Source organism: Wyeomyia smithii, chromosome 2 (assembly GCF_029784165.1).
Source record: "Wyeomyia smithii strain HCP4-BCI-WySm-NY-G18 chromosome 2, ASM2978416v1, whole genome shotgun sequence".
Classification (NCBI taxonomy): Eukaryota; Metazoa; Arthropoda; class Insecta; order Diptera; family Culicidae; genus Wyeomyia; species Wyeomyia smithii.
The window spans coordinates 52,944,137-52,963,819 of NC_073695.1; the positions used below are offsets into that span (position 1 = coordinate 52,944,137).

The following is a 19,683-nucleotide window of genomic DNA, read 5'->3' on the forward strand; positions in this document are numbered from 1 at the left end:
ATTTGTCCGTGTTGCTGGTTTTCGCGGCATTTCGCGGATTTTTGGTAATTTCGCGGCTAATGCTGGATTTCGCGGAAATCGCAGCTTCCGCGAAATCGCGATTTACCACTGTCCCTAATGTTCACTAAACAATTACAAACTGTGCAAATCGTAACACTACAAAATGTGTAAAATTCTTCGGTTTTTAATTTCACCAACGTAAAAGTTTGAATAACTATTTGAAGAAACAATATTTTTATACATCATTCCAAATTTCCTCAGCTTTCTAGAAAAACAAACACAAAACGAAAGGTTCTCCAGGGGAAAATGACGATCTTTAAATAACTTTTGTTGAGGAAATGGCAAAAATTTGCATTATCTTGACTTTATTATTATAACATTTTCTGTGTCTTTTTTTCTTCTAAGACAGATATAATAGAAGCCGATATCGCATTGTACTAATACGTATGGACTGACTACCAAAAATATTAGAAGAATGGTATAGGAGACACAACCACATGACGTAAGGCTACGGTACTTTTCACTACCAGCAGCATTTTGGCGAGTGATAGAAAAAAATCTCAGGTTCTCCAATTATATAATTTAAGGGCGTTTGAGGGCGCCATTGGTGTATCATTAAAGTATAACCGGTACGTTTCTTCAATTTTTCTGTATTCCGAATTGCCTTTTTTCGATTATTCTAGTCCCCTTGTTGTTTCTGGCAGAATTTCTTGCCATTTCCGGCACTTCTACAGTTACCAAGTACTCCATAGACCTTTGCAATGCTATTTTTTTAGCAGCTGGACAAATATTCAGTTGAACACTCATTATATGTTTTGAACTTGTTTCTGAACGAATTTTTTCATTCGTGATCAAAAATCGGAATAAGCTGCTGAACATAATCGACCAAAAATGTTAAAATGTGATAAAAGTCGAAGCAAAGAGATGCGGTGATTTACAGTTTGGAGGAAGCAAAAGCAACTTTACGTTTCCTAGTGTGGGTAGGTGAAAATTCACTTATCTCTATAACAACCGCCTGATAGACGATTGCTGGAGCACATGTTTCATTTTTTTTTGCCGCGACCAGTGTCCGTATGGCACTGGTACGGTCTTGGTATGAAGGTATAGTAAAATTTCTGCATGCTAACTCTAATACGTGACTACTGCCACTGGGCACTCGTGTGAGCAAAACAGTTTTTGAAGTTTCTAAAGTCTGATCGTTTGCATACCTTAGTGTCAGCTGTGCTGGGAAAGGAAGGTAGTGATTGATTGCTCGATGTGATTCATATTATCTATGTTATTTGCCGATTATTCATTAGTGTATCTCAATCAGTGGCCTATTTTGTTACACAAACTCAACCGTAAATAAATTTCAGATCGATGGACGTCAAAAACTCGTGAATCTGATGGGAAATAACTGACATATGAACGTTCAAAACCTGACCACCTTTTACATAGTTTCATTACTTGATTTTAAATTCGGGCCCTACCTTTCAGATATGCGTAGACCTACGATAAAAAATACCTACGATAAAAAAAAGTTTATATTTGTATTAACATAGTCAGTACCAAGATCATCAGTACTGATTACTGCTTACACTGTTTTAACGATAGCAGCATTCTGAAAAATATTACCTATACCAGTACAAATCATCATGGCAATACTAGCACCGGTTACTTCAAAAGTGTTTTGCTTTTGAGCCTTCCAATACATTGAAAATTCGCTAGAGCACCAAATGCGTTATGAACAACACACATTTGTTGTACTGGTTCCGAAACAGTACAAAAGATGCTCTGAAAAGACGCAATATTGATGTGGTTACACACAGTTCAACTTTTGCGTGTAGTGGAAGTTGTAGAAAATTTTTACATTTAATTTTGTTATAAAATTTTCAACATTTATATAGTTTTTGAATTACAATTTTAAAGCTTGTGTCCGAGACACGACCGCACGGTTGACGTAAGACATTGAGGGATTTTTTTTATTTTTTACTGCAATCGTTAGGTTTTGTATCAGAGAATACTGTGTAAAATTGACGCAGCATAGATCAGAGATATAGGCCCGAGAACAAACGCTCGGAGTGCTAAGGACAAATCGCCGTGCGAGATTGTTAGTAAGTCCGTCTTTTTTTTTTCTATCGTTACATTTCCACATCACACATACTTGTAAATAAATACAAAAGATTATTTCTTTGTTAAAAAAATTATTTCAAGCAGAAGCAGAAGACCCCCTCGAAACAGATGAAATAATTTTATTATCTAGCACGGCACCAAGGGTTCATTCTGCGAATATTTCGAATGCAAATATTGCTTTGTTGCTAAGACCCTTTGCAAATTCAAATTTGGAACTAGGGTTCGATAGAAAAATTTCAAAGAAAAATTTTCTTTTACAGAGTTATTACATATGATGAAGCGCTTCATATTATCAAAAGTTAGTGTGACCTAGATTATCGATGAAATCAAAAGTTGTTGTTTTATGTTTTAAGATAAAGAAAAAAATCTTTTTTTGCTCTAACAATGTTTTTTTAATACAAATATTATGTAAGGCTGAAATCGTAAATATGACAAGCTCGACAATCGATCCACTGGTTGCAGAGTTATTAATTTTTTTAAAATAATACATGCCGGGTGAAGTCTTATTTTCCTTTTCCGGAACCTATCACCAAAAGTGCTTCGATTGTACTCAAAATTGCAGGGATTGAACTTTATCGTAAAAAAATCGTTTTTTTTTTTTGCTGGGTCGTTCGGGTCGTTGGGTAGAGAGGCCAGAGAAAAACACCTTCATTCGGTATGTGTTATTTTCAACAATTCATAACTTTTAAAGCAATTGATAGATGTTTTTGTGTTTATGGATCAAATTAAAGGTAATCATTATTAGTTTAAAAAATTACCAAAGAGTTTATCACGACGAAGTAATACGCCTTCTTTCCCAAACGCTCTGTTAACACGAGCTTAGTCCAATTCAGCTCATTTAGCATAAAAAAAATCGAGGCAAGTGCTCAAGTTGACACAGTGTGTATACTAATCTTAGGACTGCTTTTGAGCGCATTGTCCACAAGATACTGTTACGAAAGTTAAGCCGTTTTGGCGCTTCTGCCGATTCCATTCATTGGTTGCATAATTATCTGACAAATCGCAGCCTCTCAGTGAATATTAGGTTAACTAAATCTCATACCTTCTGCAATCAGTCTGGTGTCCCACAGGGAAGTAACTTAGGTCCATTTCTTTTCTTAATCTTTTTTAATGATGTTTATTTCGTAATTCTATCTAGGTATAAACTACTAAATGCGGACAATTTCAAAACATTCTTTTTTGTACGGTGTCTAGTATACTGCAAGCAACTACAGACTCTTATCAAACCGGTTTGCAGAATGGTACCGCATGAATAACCTAATCAAAAGTGTTTCCAAAAGCTCAATTATAAGATTCACTCGACGTAAAATTTCAATCATGTTTAGCTATGAAATCGAATGTACTTCTTTCGGAAGAGTTGATGTGGTTAAAGATCTGGAAGTGAAACTGGATTCTAAGCTTACCTTACAGAAACATTTCTCTAGCATTAATTCGAAAGCTAACCACAACTTAGGATTTATTATGCACATGGCCAGGTTCAGTGCGCTCCATTCTCGATACTGCCTCTGTTGTCCGAGTTTACATATGTAAAAATCCAGAATTGAAGCTGTACAACGTAGATTCAATAGATTTGCTCCACGAGAACTTCCATGGTCATACCCAGTCAACTTACTACCATATAAAGACAGATGCAAATCAAAAAAACAAAAGGACGAACGCCTCAAGAGTTGTGTTTGTTGCTAAACTATTAGTGTGTAAAATCGACTGACCATGTCTCATCGTAATCACTATGGAAAGCATGAACTGGTTCAAGCGATGTGCTGTGTTTTTATAGTGTATATCTTTTGTTCGGTTTCACTGTTTCATTGGAACAATTTAAGGACAGAGTCCATAGGAGCGATGTCTACGATTAGTTTCACTTAGTGTTATTGTTGTTTTTCGTTCATAATATTCTAGACTGATTTTTAGTAATTTCATATGCTCTATACTATTGTATTGCGACTCTGTTATACCGTACTTAAAAAAGGGTTTTTATACCGATTTGGGAATGGCAATGATATTGTCAACTCAAGTCGGCTTTTCCTATTAGTTACTTTATTGATATTATGTTAGTTGAAGTTAAATAAATAAGTTTCCACTGTGGCCTTCAAAATGTTTTTCTTTGTTTGTCATGATTTATCGAAGATTTTCATGAGTTATATTTTTTGCTTTTGTTTTGAAAGCCTTCGAAGTCGTTCGGTGCTGGTTGCTTTCAAGTGCACATGATATTCATCAACCATTCTCTTATTGTCGGGAGGAGCAATTTTACAAACAGGCGGTTGAGTCATAAGTAATTTCGGTATTGAACAAAAGATTCCTACACTTGCATTTTCAACCAATTGTCTTCACTCCAACCATCTAACCTAAATACCATTCGATAGTTGACACTTCAATTGTCTTTACCAAAATACAAATAACTAAATCGATTCAGTAGTGATCATACAATAGTGGCTGAAGAATGGAACAGAAAAGTGATATTCCGGTATGTTCTATTTTTCTATTACCGAAAAAGGAAGAACGCAGTATAAGCACTTAAAAAAATGTGCGATGTGTACGGTGCAGACTGCTTAACAGAACGCCAATGTCAGGATTGGCTTGCCAAATTTCGTTTCGGTAATTTCAATGTAAAAGATGCGCCACGTTCAGGAAGACCAGTTGTAGCTGAGGACGACAAAATTTGTAAGGCAATAATCGAGGCACGACTTTACACGACGCAAGAGATGGTAAAAGATCATCGACAAAAATGGATAATACATAACTGAATAAAATTATTTCCGTCAATAAAAATATTGCCTTTGAAGAGCATAGAAAAACTTAAATTACTTATGACTCAACTCAATAAATGATGGTACTGCGAACGAAAGAATTAACTTACGATGCTGTGTCGGTCGTGGTTAACAATTAAACTAGAAGAAAAACAGCGATGATTTTTTTTTTCATTTTTCCTCGAAGAACATTTGATAACTGGATAACTATAATTATTTGCTTGGAAAAAATTGTGAATTGCCATCGTCTAAAGTGGCATTTTTGCTAAGTTGCGCAAGAAAATGAATCAAGTGTCTAGAGCATGGTGTAGGGTCTGCTCATTTTAATGAGTAGAAACCTACTTTTCATGGGAAATTGCTTATTTCCGAATGGATTTGAGGTTTTGAACGTGTTTCACTGACACAATTATCTAATAAAGAGCTGCCCGCTTCCACGTGGACAACTTATGGAAGGTCAGGGGTACGCAAATGTCTACGCTTTTCCTCGATAATAGCCACGTGGACTCGTTTTTTCCATAATAAGGAAATCTGCCAAAAAATACATTGGTCTATGACAAAAATTTCGCAAATATTTTGATTTTTAGAGTCGTTGTCAGTTATATGAACTATAAATGTATAATAAAAATACATTATATAAATAGATTATTATAAGTTTGGAATCATGTTATTTGTAGTCTCTTCCTTTCTTTTGGAAAGATTTTTCAAACATGTCAAGCATATATTGAGAACCTTCGAAAAATTTCAAATAATTATATTTTTTAAATAAAATTCCTCTTTTTAACAGAGGTACTTTTAGGTTATTGGCTAATTATAAATCACTTTGTTTGAAATCTTCAGGGCTACGCTGTGAGCCAAGCTTGGATGCAGTTTGTCATTAGTCTCATCCATCTATGGAACCATTTGCAGCTTATTTTTTAACCAATTTCGCTCTAGCGACCTCCAACAATTAGACTGAAGCAAGAAATTTAAAACTTTTTTGTTTGGGAAAGGTTTAAACCGGTTCTAGGAAAATTTGTAATTCCTTTCATTTTAATTTTTACCTTTAAATTTTTATTTTTTATTTCCTTAAGGTATTTTAGTCATTAAAAGTTATATTCAAGATTTTTGCCTTTCTCCTAGAAAGGTATAGCAATCACTTGCAAAACCGAAAGTATAAAAGTGCTCCAAAGTGCCGAATGGCATATATCACTCGACTCAGCTCGACGAGCTGAGCATTTTCTTTATGTGTGTGTGTATGTGCAGATTTTTATTCTCACTCACTTTTCTCAGAGATGGCTGGACCGATTTTCATGAAATTAATTGCAAATGAAAGGTCTTATTGCCCCATAAAACCCTATTGAATTTCATTGTAATCGGATTTTTAGTTCAGAGGTTATGTTTAAAAATGTGAAAATCATGAAACATCAATATCTCAGAAACTACACAACCGATTTCAACAAAATTGGAATCAAAAGAACGGGCAACCTAGAAAACCTTTAAGTTTTGAATTTCATAAAGATTGAACTTGTGGTTACAAAGTTATTAAAAGAAACGTGTTCTGAAGACTGTTTAATCTCACTCATGTTTCTCAGAGATGGCTGTACCGATTTTCATAAAATCAGTGTCAAATGGAAGTCCAATTGCCCCATAAGACCCTATTGATTTGTTTTGCCTTGCCTGTTATGTTCAAAAATGTGAAATCCAGCTATGCAAAGGAACATATTCCGAAGACTACTTGGACTCACTCACTTTTCTCAGAGATGGCCGACCCGATTTCCACAAAATTAGTGTCAATTGAATAGTCTAGCTGCCTCAGAAGACCCAATTGAATATTCTTGTAATCGAACTGTGACTTCATTTGAAATGTGCCGACTTGTGAAAATCACGAAACTTCATTATCTCAAAAACTACACAACCGATTTGATTATCATTATCAGATGAGCGGCCTAGTTAGGGGTTAACTGATGAATTATGATTGAACACGTGGTTTCAAAGTTTGGCTGCCCTACACGTTCCCATTTCATTTGATTATAATCGATCTTAAGCAACCGTTATGTATTAAATTGTTAATAAAACAACGAAAGTCTATTATCTCAAAGATTACATGACTTATTTTAACATAACTAGTGTCATACGAACGAGTCATCTCTCAAACTTACAAATAACAAACTTCATAACAATTTGATATAAGGCTCAAAAGTTATGGAAAGAAGAGAAATTCAAAGACTATTTAAAACTATACCTACTTTGATAGATATATGTGGCCTGAACATAATTTAAATGTGGTTCGTACTATTTAAACGTTCCGAGTTCATTGATTCCTTGCGGTTTGTTTGAAGTCTGCAAATGCACGACGAATCGGCCATAGGATATGATCAAAGTCAAATAACAAATCGTTTGAAATGATTGGTTTTATCGAAATGACAACATCCTCATCTTTTGGCTTCTGTACATCGCCTTAAGGGGTTATATACCATTTTGGTCGAGAAAAAAGAGGAAAGTTTGAATCTATTTTTAAGTGCATCAAAGGGGTTATTTTTCTGAAAGTACAGTTTATCAACAACAAAAAAATACGTTTCATTTTAAGATATGCCAATTATTACTCGAGTTATGGCCGTTTCCCCGAAACGCTATTTTTTGCAGAGGCTTGCGGTGATCCTGATAGAGACTCAGCGGGTCAACCGAAATCAAAAAACTCATATTATTTTATTAGTTTAGAAGTGTGCCGGGTCCTTGAACGATCGCTTTTATGAGTATTTTGTTTTCAGTGCAAACGGGAACGTTTTTCCCAAAAAATGCACGTTTTGAGCGCGAAAAATTGCAATTAAAAATTTTTTGCGGCAAAATGTAACTGTGTGTTTCAAAAAGCGATCGTTCAAGGACCGGCGAATTTAATAACGAAAATAAAAATAAAAAGATGAAGGAAATCGGTTCCGTAGTTTTCCCGCAATCAGGATCACGGCAAAGTCATTTTTCGGAAAACACTATTCCGAGATAATCGCGTGTAAAGTTTCAAGTTTAGCTTATGCGGCCGTGACAAGGCGCGCTGCAAATCGCTCTAACTTTCTTCCTATTGCTCAGATCTTTATGAAAATTCGTGAAAATGTTCTCAAGATGTTGTATTTGAAGATATTACAATAAAATTTTTTTCGGTTTTTTTGAAAACTAAAAAGGTATATAACCCCTTAATTCTGAATATATTCATATTGGGTGGTATTCTGTCATTATCAGCAGATTTTCTGGCATCAATCTGACACCGGAAATACCCATATTGAGAGGTATTTTTGGTTGTTTTCCAGAAACTAAAAGTGATCGTCTTCAAATTCAAAATAGTGTCCAGGGTCAATGTTTGGTTTCTTTTCATCATCACGTTTACGGAAATATCCATATTGAGTATTATTCGGTCATTTCCGACTGTTGCCTATAAGTTGCCATTTCGCAATTCAAAATGGTGCCTGAGGTCAATTGTTAGCTCCTTGCATCATTCTGGTTCCAGAGATACTCATATTGGATAGTATTTGTTTATTTTAGGCTGTTTTCCACAAACCGGCAGTCGCCATCTTGGATTTCAAAAATGGTATTTAGGATACTGGTTAAAGAAAAACTCATATTGGGTGATATTTGGTCACTTTGGACTGTTTTTCAGAAGCCGAAAGTCGTCATTTTGGACTTTAAAATTGCCTGCGAAATCAATTTCTGTCATCTGGGCGTATTTCTGGTTCCGAAAACATTCATATTGAATGGTATTTGGTCATTTCCGTCTGTTTGCCAGACACCGGAAGTCACCATCTTAAAATTCAAGATTGTGTCTGTGATCAATTTTTAGCTTTTGTGAATCTTTCTGGTTCCAGAAATACCAATATTTAATGGGAACCGTCCATTTCAGGCTGTTTTCCAGAAACCGGAAGTTGCCATCTTACAATTCAAAATGTTGTCTGAAGTCGATTTGTGGCTCCAGTGCATCATTACGGCTCCGGAAATACCCATATTGGGTGGTATTTGGTCATTTGCCCCTTATTTTCGACACCGGAAGTCGCCATTTTTAATTTCATAATGGCATTTGGAGACATTTTCTGGATTTTGAACGGCATAATGGTTAAAGAAAAACTCATATTGGGTGGTATTTGGTCATTTTCTGCTGTTTTCAGAAACCGGAAGTCGCCATCTTAGAATTTAAAATGCTTTCTGTGGTCGATTTTAGCTCCTGTTTATTAAACTAGATCCGGATATTATTATATTGGGTGGAAATCGGCCATTCTCGGCTGTTTTCCAGAAACCGGAAGTTGCCATCTTACAATCCAAAATGTTGTCTGAGGTCGATTTTGGAACATATTTGTTTCCACTAAAGACATTCACTTGCCAATATGGTTCCATCTAGTTGATTAGTTCGCGAGATGTGCAAAAATTTGTGAAGAAACATGTACTTCCAGAAGAGGGAGGGGCGCCAAACCATTATGGACATATTTGTTACCTCTAAAAACATTCACATACCAAATTTGGTTGTATTTTCTTGATTGGTTCTTGAGCTGTGCGAAATTTGTGTTTCATTTTCATGGGATCCCTCCCTTATAGAAGAGGGAGTCGGGTTTCAAACCATTATGTACATATTTGTTACAACTAAAAACATTTACCTGCCAAATTTTGTTCCATTTGGTTGATTAATTCTCGAGATGGGCACAAATTTGTGTTTCATCCAACTATTATGGACCCCTTAAAACATCCACATGCCAAATTCGGTTTCATTTGCTTGGTTTGTTCTTGAGTTGTGCAGAAATTTATGTTTAATTTGTATGGGACCCCTCCCTTCCAGAAGAGGGAGGGGTCTCAAACTATCATAGAAACCTTTATCGGCACCAAAAACCCCTACATACAAATTTTCACGTCGATCGGTTCGGTAGTTTTCGGGCCTATATGGATCAGACAGACAGACAGACTTGACTGCATTTTTATATGTAAAGATTACAACATCAATATTGTAGAACCTAAAGAGTGAATATACATTTATTGGATTAAAGCGTTCATGTAAATCTATTTTTACAAATAAAAAATTGAATGAGAAAGGCTGGGTCTGACCGCTAGGTGGATTAATTTAGGTTTTTTGTTTCTAGTCTCCTCCAACTTTGAAACCATTTATAGCAAAAGTTAAAATCAATTTTTTATTTTCCCTTTTCTGATCTTTTGGTGCATTTCGCAGTACTTTTAGGCTCAATTTTGATAAAATTCTTATTATTCATGGCTTTTCTGGTCTTTGTGGTTTTGGACTGGATCTGAAATTATTTTTTTATCCTTTTGCTGTCATTTTTTATGCTTAGTAACCAAATTAACCCCAGAAACAAACGTTTTTCAATTTTTCTTTGTAAAATATGTCCACGTGGTCAAAGAAGGGTTGAGGGGAGGATGGTAAAATCATCAATGTCCACAGTTGTCCACGAGTAGTGACGGGGGATACAAAATGAAGATTTTCCTTTCCACGTGGAATATGGACGGCCTTCTTACTATTTTGACCGTTTCCAATACTTATGCTTAGTTTTTTGGCATTGTCACGAACAAATTAATATTTGATTGTAGAAGGCGTCTTGTTGCCATCTTCTCATAACGGTCTATTAGTCCCAGTCAGCGTCGGGATTTCTAGTACCTACCTATTTGCATTGTTTCAGTGATTATTTTTGTTGCTCGTAGTTTAGCATCACTCTTTAACTGCTTAAATTTGCCGTGATGGTGCTTAAAGCACTGCCAATCATCATTCTAAAAACTCTTTAATCTGTGAAAAAACTCAAAACCTGACCACTTTGCCTAAGGTTACATAATCAAATTTTTGGTTCATCACGCGTAGTCCCAAGAATTTCTTTTTCGAAATTTTAAGTTCCTAAAATAACCGATAAAACCTAAGAAGGTCTATGGTGAATTTGTTTGAAACCCCTCATGTACCCCGAAGTTCAGGCTTACCACGAAAAAAAAATCGTAACAAATAATGAGAAGTTAGTAATTTGTATTTTCTTTCTTATCTCTTCCAGATATTACAAACCCCGCAATCAAAATTACCAGTTAAATATCGGGAGTGCAGAGCTACTTTAGTGAATGGCCATTATCTGTAATCATTAACTGTACCAGAATAAATTTGTCGCAGCTCATTGCTTTCACGGTGATAGTCCACAGAAAGTGGTACTCTAAAGAAAGCAAGAGAGTAGTAAAGTGTAAAAATTGCCACAAAAAGTGAAGAGTACAAACAACAGACCAGTATGCGCCTAAGATTAGACGGGAATAAAAACGGTAACAGTAAGCGAACTCGAGAATATTAATTTAATAACCTTCGGTAATACTGTAGAATACTCCACAGTGCAACGCGATCCTCCTCCGATGAGAAGATAATAAAAACTCATAAATCCGTACTATCCTCGAGGAAGGACAGCGCTGAAAGTGGGTCCACGCTGGGGTAAGGAATGAAAGTGCATAAATTTTCCGCCCACCATCTCGGGAAGAATGACGCGCGAAGCGGACGCGAGTGCCACTTCCAATTTACCGTACCGCAGCACCGGGCCCAGAGCCCAGTGCTCGTTGCCGCGGCCGCTAGTTGTGCAAAAATAAGCACCGAGAGATATCGTTGTTAGTGCATGCCACATGCCATTCCCCCGGAATAGTGAACTTGTTGTACAACGCTCGCTGCGGCAGTGAAGTTGTTGATGCATAGTGCTATTTTTTTGCGAGGAACGAACGAAATGCAGAGGAAAAGTTTTTAATTATGCAACGCTTGGGTGTCATCGTTGTCGTCATCGCGAAGGACACAGACACGCGAGCGGATGTATGTTCCTCTGTCTGTGAAGGAAATGCTGGCGTACTGATTCAATATCTGTAGTGTCTAGTGCACTAGTGCAATTCTGAAGCATTTGAAAGTATAACTGAGAGAGCATTACCTGAAGGCAAAAGGATTTCGTTTCTTAAGTTTTCTTCCACAGCTTGCTAGGTCTCTGTGGAACGCTTTCTCGTAGGCTAATAAATATTTGCGTTGACACATCATGTTGACGTTGGCTTGCATATTGAATTTAATGGAGTAAAATTTTCTTCTCAATAAATGATTGACAGTTCATTAGCAACGAAATTTATCGCCTAGAGGAAAACATTATTAAACCGAGAACAGTCCGCTACATCACCTGTGTTTGATTTTCGCACGTAAGCCAAAAAGTCTCCGCAGCAGATGTGAATTGCCAGTGACAAAATAATTGAAAATTTCTTTTCCACCGTCAATCAGTCGTCAGAGTGCAGTAAGTCCTGCTCCGACAACGGAGCACAAACAGTGTTGGGGATTTGTGAAGCCGTGGGCGGTGGCACCAGCAGTGGAGGCATATCATCCTGCACCGTTTAGGACCCCGAGTGATGTCTAGCTCTGTTCTGGGATTATTTCTTCTGTAGATGCCAGCAAAGTAAACAGGCGGAAAGCATTCGTCAAAGTGCGCGTGCTAGTGTGTTCCTGTACCAGAGAAGAGTGTTATTTCGTTCAACGTTCGTGGGCGGTTGCACTTGTGTTGTGTTTCTACTACATTCTACCGGGACAGAAAAATGACATCCGCTGTAGCACGAGAGACAAGCTGAGTGGGTAATTAACGCGTCCCCTAGGAGATTCCGTATCCATAGATGAGCGAAGTATAATCACTCTCCAGTGAAAATGTTGGAAAAACTGACGTTATACGTTGGAATATATCTGATACTTTTGCACAGCAAAATGAAAGGTGAGTAACAACTGGGAGTTTCTTTTGAAATGTTATAATATAGAACATGTAATAGAGCATTCTAAGCTCTAAATAAGAGCAAAAATATCTACTTTGTTAAATTCAAAACGATCACGTTACAAATCAAACAAAACTTTTCAATAAATGTGGAAGCACTGTTAAAGTGCGGATATCTCTTCTTTTGTTTTTACTTAGCGAACGAGTACGTAGCGACAACATGTATCAAACCTTCGGCAGTCAAACATGCAAACGTGTATCTTTCACTTCTAGAGAAATGATATTAGAAGAATTAGTTTGCCTCGTTAAATGCGAGTTAACTTTTTTTTCTCAATTGGAAAAGTTTACGAATAAACCCAACATTAACGAGAATGAAAAAATGCCTGGATGACAATAGAAGTCGGAAGATAAAATTTAAGAAGCAAACCCGATGGCTCGAAACTTTTCGTGATATTTATAATAATGAGAAAACGCATCAGTAAATGTAACGATCACGTTAGTTGCGTTGCGACTACGGCGAGGATAACGTCACAGATATATACTTATCGTATTTTTTCATTACACTTGCTATAATTATTCAATTATATACCGGAGTGTTTGAAGTTAAAATCAAAATGGTGAGATGGAAACTTCTAAAATTTTGTGCAAATGGGAAGTTTAAGTGCTACCGTAGTTTAATTTGCACGAATAAATACGACATCAATGAACAGGAATAGAGCAGACCCTATGCGGGGCAAACCAGTTCCAACAGCCAAGGTGCACGCAGAATAACACAACATTTCACTTTCAATTTTATTACAAAAAGTAAAAACATTAAATCTTTAAGGATTTATCTGCTGCCGTGAAAAGGACAATTGCTGTTGAATTCAAAACCAAATGTGATGTTGAACGCACCTCCGTGCTAAATCTTTCCGCCAATCGTATATGTCATAAATGGATGTTTAGAAAATATTTTGAAAGTTGTTGCATGAAATGGTGGTTGAACACGTGCTTTACAATGTGTATATCGTCATTTTCATTTCACTTTTTGCATTTAACGACCTTCGAAAGGGCCTTGCCAATCACCGACGCTCGGAGAGGCGACTCCAGCTAACTTACGACCCGTTGATTAACGGACCGGCGCCAACGGCTTTACTTCCTCATGCGATGAAAGGCTTCTCAAATCCCAGAGTTTTTCGCCTCAGAAAATCTCCCGGTTCTAGCTAGAATATAATCTAGACCAGTTGGGTTGGTCATTTCGATTGCGGTACAGGTCGGACTCGATTATCCGGAGTATCATTTATGGGGAGCTCCGTTGCCGCAAGGTTACAGCGTCCGCTTTGGTAAGCGGGTGGTCGTGGGTTCCAATCTTAGTACAACCCCTACCACGTACCCTTCCTTTAATCTGAATCTACAGAACAGGTGTAAGTAACGTATGAAAGTTCTCTCCAAGGAATTGTAATTAGGTGATACTGTTAGGATGGACAGAGGCTCGGTATAGTAGAGCGGTAAGCTTGAAACGGAAAGGTAAAAAGAAAGAAGGGATGGTAAAGGTAAAATTGCGGAATAAAAAATAAAAACGCATACCAAAAAATAAAAATTCCGGATAATCGAATTTCGGATAATCGAGTCTCCAGATAATCGAGTTCGACCTGTAATACCCATATTGGTATCCATTTACCCAGTTTATGCCTTTATCCGAATATGGAAGTAAACATCTTGGAGTTCAAAATGTTTTCTGTGGCAGGATTCAAGAGTCTTGACATCATCCCGATTCCGAAAATACCCATATTTCATGGTATTTCAACTTTTTAGGCTATTTACCAGAAGTCAAATGTCGCCTCTGTGAATTTTCGAATGGTGTCTGAGGTCGGATTCAAATTTCTGGTTAAAAACTGGAAGTATCTACACTAATTTTACTTTGTTGGTCGACGAACCGTTTACCGGTCTAAAGCTGAACGAATTAGAGATGTCTAGCTTCTTCTGTCTTGGACAGCCGTGTGCGAGGTCTACTACGGAATCGACGGCCTCTTGCCGGTTCTCTGCTGATAATATAATTTTGGCGGCACTCATCAGGTATTCTAGCCACATGTCCAGCCAACTGAAGTCTGCCCCGCTGCATTACCTTCATTATATCAGCATGTTGGTATACCTGGCACAACTCGTGATTAATGCGTCTGCGCCACACTCCATACTCGTCGATAAGCTTCCTTCAGCGTCCATGCTATCCGTAATGATGTCCGTAAATGGTAACCGGGAGGATCAGATGCGCGTAGACTGACATATACAAACTGGATACTGAGTACATCAGGGTTAAACCCCTGAAATTGAAACAAAAGGCATATCGGGTTGATAAGTTGCTTTTTTGGTTTGTAATATTATATGTATTTTCATCAAGATTTTTAGTATTTATCTGTTTTCACGATTTAGAACAAAGGGTTGGGAGAAAAAACTGAAAAGGCTTGGGTTTGCCTGTGGACTGTAAAGCTCGTTATCGAGAACTATAGTATCATAGGATCTCTCTCGTAGTTTTGGATCGTTATCCAGAACCAATTCTGATTAGTTAAAGTTCCTAAATGTTAGGTTCGATTCCTAACCAAATCCAGATAATTTTTCGGGTTGGAAAAGTTTTGGATGAGCCTTGGATCAATGATGTTATTGGAAAATCGTTTTTTTTTTAATTTTCAAATTATTGGTATTCTTTTGAAGGGTTACTATGTCAGTCCGTTATTTGTTTGCCTACTGGTTACATTGTATGTCTTTAAATAATAACTTTCTTAGATGAATCGACCAGCTCAAACCGATGTAGGGGTATGAGGTGGGACCATCATCATCATCAAAGGTTTAGGGTGGCCTTCTGACAGTTAACCGGAACAATCGACATGGCGGACGAAAACATGCGTATAGGCTTTTTTTGAGTTCTTTCTTCGTTCTATTTATTAATTTTTCCTCAGTTTTCGTTGGTGTTGGAGCAGATCTTACGCTTCAGTTTTGCTCAGAAACTCTCGAAGGGGCGCAGCTAGGGGACGCTCCATCTCCTCCAACGATTGCTCCGAGTAGTGGACCGACGGCAGATCTAGCCAGTACACCGCGTTTTCGCCCTTATGGTATTTCTTGATGAACGACGCAACTTCCGGCAGGCACTTCTTACTATAAATTTCCCCGTTCATGGCCAGTCCGGAGGAAAGAAGAGCAGCTTTGACTTTGACATCAAGTAAAATACGAAGTGCCCCGCCAGTCGTTGCCATCTATGTTCGCCAGCTAATTTTCACAGAGCCTTGGGCTTTATTTCGATGCTTTGATTGTTGTCCAATAGTGGCAAGATATTGTAGATGCCGAAACGGGCGTATCCCCGATACCCACGATATCCGTTTTTGACGTGGTGGAGTACCGTTCTTTGATCGCGCATACTTCTGAATGAAGTAGTTTCACTGTTTTCGCTATCACAGTTAGAGTTCGAGTTAATTTTTTTTCTACTGATTTATAGGTTATTATGATTGGGTTGTGTCGTTAGTGCGTGTAAAATTAAACTCATGCAAAATACACAATTTTTGTGCATTTTTTAATGCAAACGTTTAGGCTTAACAGATTTGTCAACAAGCCTCTATCCAAGATTAAAACTTAATCGGACTTCTGGTAAGGCTTCACTTACAGTGCCATTAAAAACCATTTAAACATGGATTTTTTTTGGTTTTGTCCGATAATTTCGTGTGGGTGAGTACCCACAGGGATATTTTTCGAATGAGTACTACTACCCATACTACCCACATCAACCGCCAACAAAGGATTTCGTTAACAGTCTCAATCTGAAGAACAGGATACGGGAGAGCACTTTATATGCGGATCAGATCATCATTATTATCTAGTGGATCGCATAGTACGGCCGCTCGCTTCCCGCTTTCAGAAGTAAGACCGGGATACCATAATTCCCAGCGGCTTTCCGTTTTTCAGCTCACTAACCGCCTTTTTCACCTCCTCATATGTTGGTGGCTCCATAGCTTGTTCGTCACTTATAATCGTCATCCTGTTTCTGTTCTGCTCTTCCGGCTCCTCACCTTTCAATAGCGTCTGAAAATTCTCCTTCCACCTGGTTGCAACCGTCGGTTTATCAGTAAGCAGATTGCCATCCTTGTCATTACACATGACCGTAAAATTCCTGCTTCTAACTCTGCATCCACTGGCACGGTTCTACTCATCTTTCGCTCTCTGGCACTCGGCAGCCATTACACTGTTTTCCACGCGGCACAGCGCATTTATGTCTTCCATTCCTTCCTCCTGCTGTTCTGTGATCCGTTGATCCAGCTCTCTGACGTATTCTTCGACCACGCCATCAGCTTTCAACCGCTGGATGTTGAAACGCGTCGTCCTCTCTGTGCGAGATTTCAGCACGTTCGACAGCTGTGCGCGGATCTTACAAACGACGAGATAATGATCAGAGTCAATGTTTGGTCCCCGAAAAGACCCAACATGAGTAACATCCGAAAAGTGCCGACCGTCAATCAGTAAGTGATCGATCTGGAAGCAGGCTTCTCTATTTGGATGCCTCCAGATGTATTTCCGAATATGCAAACGAGGAAAATAGTAGCTACATATGGCCATTCCTCTGGCCACGGCAAAGTTTATCATTCTCAGACCGTTTTCATTGGTTGACGAGTGGAGGCTATGCCTTCCAATTCCTTCTTCCTTCTTCCCAAACTGCGTGTTTGCATCTCCCAACATAGGTTCGTTCCAACTTGTCATAGATGTTGATTAAACTGTAGAAAAATTGAAGAATTTGCCCTTAATCCTAATCACGCATATGGGGTCATCGACGGGCCTGCACCGGATGGTTCTTGCTTTCTTTGCCGCCGGTGTAGTGAATGTGGTACTTCAAAGAAGTGTGTGCAATTAGGTCTACAGCACGGAATTCCCTTTCTCAAGAAATTGGCCACTGAACCTCTTGAATCGCTGCGATCTCGACTGCCTGCCACTGTAGTTCTCGAGCAAGCAAGCCAGCTCGCTCCGGTCCATTGAGAGATCGGACGTTCCAAGTACCCGATTTCCAATCGTTTATCTTAATTTTTTTTCCGTGTTCGTAGCCTAGGTCGTTGCCGAATGTTTCGTTCCGTACTTTTAATTTCTCTTGTTCATTGTTAGGGTAGGCTTCGGTATGATGATAGGGTCGCGATACCACCATTTAACTGAAGGGGCTGCCATCTTCAGTGTAGCGGCCGGAATACAGCATTTTATGATTCAGTCGCCCGCTCCGGATCAGACGCTGTTGTACGCCGCCCCTAACATGGGGAATACAGTCGCGTATGACCACTCTTCCCAGTCAGCATACGAGCAAAGTTTTCACCGGAGGTTGGTTACCCGATCTCTGCGCAGGTTACGAGGGATACGAGTCCCGGTCGGCACCTCGTGGAGGTTGGAATGGGAGTTGTTGGACAGAGATGAGTGACCACATTAGGGTCTCAAGTTACACGTGTCAAGCCCTATACCGAAAGCATCTAAGCCGAGTGACCTCTGTTGGCTTTGTGATCTTTTTTAGAAACCACGAATCGCCATATTGAATTTCGAAGAAGAATTTTTTTTGATTTTCATAGGTAATATACAAAATTTTAAAAAAAAATTTGATCATGACAACAGAATAAATACTAAGTGTAGTATATTCTTTTGAACGTTATTGATAGGGCTTTCCGGAAAAGTGTGTGGTTAAATGATTTTATAGGTGAAAATTAAAAGATAACAAAAAAAAAATAGAAAATAGAAAATGAGAAAAAAAAACGTTTTTCAACTTTGCTGGACAGCATCTTTTTACTCCTAGGAGCTGCCGGGCCGGGTTCTTGTTTATTTTCAAGGTTTTTGTATCTACTAACAAGTTCTAAAGAGTTTTTCTGCGATCGTACGTACGTACAAATGTTTGGTTCCTCTAGGAAATACATAAATAAAAAAAATACAAAAATGTTGTTTCCCTATTTTAAGACTGTACGAGTCCATTTTTTTACTGGTGACCAATCCCTGCAAAATTGAAGCAATTGAAAAAAAAATTTTGTCTAAGATTTGCTGTTATCTTTTTCAATATCTCCGTAACATTTTGACCGATATTCACCAAACTTGTTTTATATGTTCCATACAAATTTAAGTTACTCGAAAGCGTATAAAAATGGGGTGGCAGCCACTGAATACGGACTTTAGCAAGGCATTCGACAGAATCGATATACCTTTATTGCTCTTCAAGCTCGAAAAACACGGAATTGAAACAAAATTTTTGGAATGGCTGCAGTCATACTTAACAAAACTAACACAAATAGTCCGCTTTCAAAATTCCTTTCCAAACCAAATAGAAGTAACTTCTGGGGTTCCTCAAGGTTTTGACCTGGGCCCTCTTCTTTTTATATTATACGTAAATGACATTTCCTTTCTTCTTAAGTCAATACAGTGCTTATATATGCTGACGACATGAAACTCTTTATAGAAATAATCAATGCAGAAGACTTCGAAATATTTCAGAATGAAATCAATGTATTCTACACTTGGTGCAACAAAAGTCTATTATAACTCAACATTAAAAATGTAATTTAATAGCCTTCAGCAGAAAAACAGTAACACCACCAACAGACATTTTCTCAGGAAATCAACCAGTAGAAAAATGCAAAATCGTAAGGGACCTAGGCGTAGTCTTAGACTCCAAACTTTCATTCATAGAACATTATAACACAATAATCAACAAAGCAAATAGTATGCTGGGCTTTATAAAACGCTTCGGCCATAATTTTCAAGACCCATATACAATCAAACTATTATATTGTAGCATTGTATGGAATCCCTATATTGTCACACATACATCGAGTATACTTCAAAAGATGCATCAAAGTTAAAAATGCAAAGCTTGCTTTGTTTTTTGCAACAAAGATCCGCTATTGATCAACATGACTTAAATGAACTCACGTTAAAGTTGTTTTGTTTTCATGATTTTAAAAGTTTCTGCAAATTTCTGCAAGAAATTTTAACTGCCGTGTGTGCAGAGCACATGGACAATTCAATTGGTGGTAATCTTGCCGTGATATGTGTTGGGAAACGGCAGAAAATCGAAAAATACTTGTCAAAAGTAAATTTTTTGGCAGGAAAAATTGAAAGAAACCTAATTATCATCAAATAAAATCTGC

At 37.8% G+C, this 19,683-nt stretch overlaps 1 protein-coding gene across 1 annotated transcript in view; it reads left to right on the forward strand.

Annotated features, from left to right (window-relative positions):
* The window catches only part of LOC129725971 (zwei Ig domain protein zig-8), a 264,625-nt gene that overhangs the window by 89,149 nt on the left and 155,793 nt on the right, over window positions 1-19,683 (forward strand). The window contains exon 2 of the mRNA XM_055682461.1: window positions 10,850-12,559. Coding sequence (XP_055538436.1) covers window positions 12,496-12,559 — 64 coding nt within the window. The 5' untranslated portion in view covers window positions 10,850-12,495. The remainder of the gene's footprint in view (window positions 1-10,849; window positions 12,560-19,683) is intronic.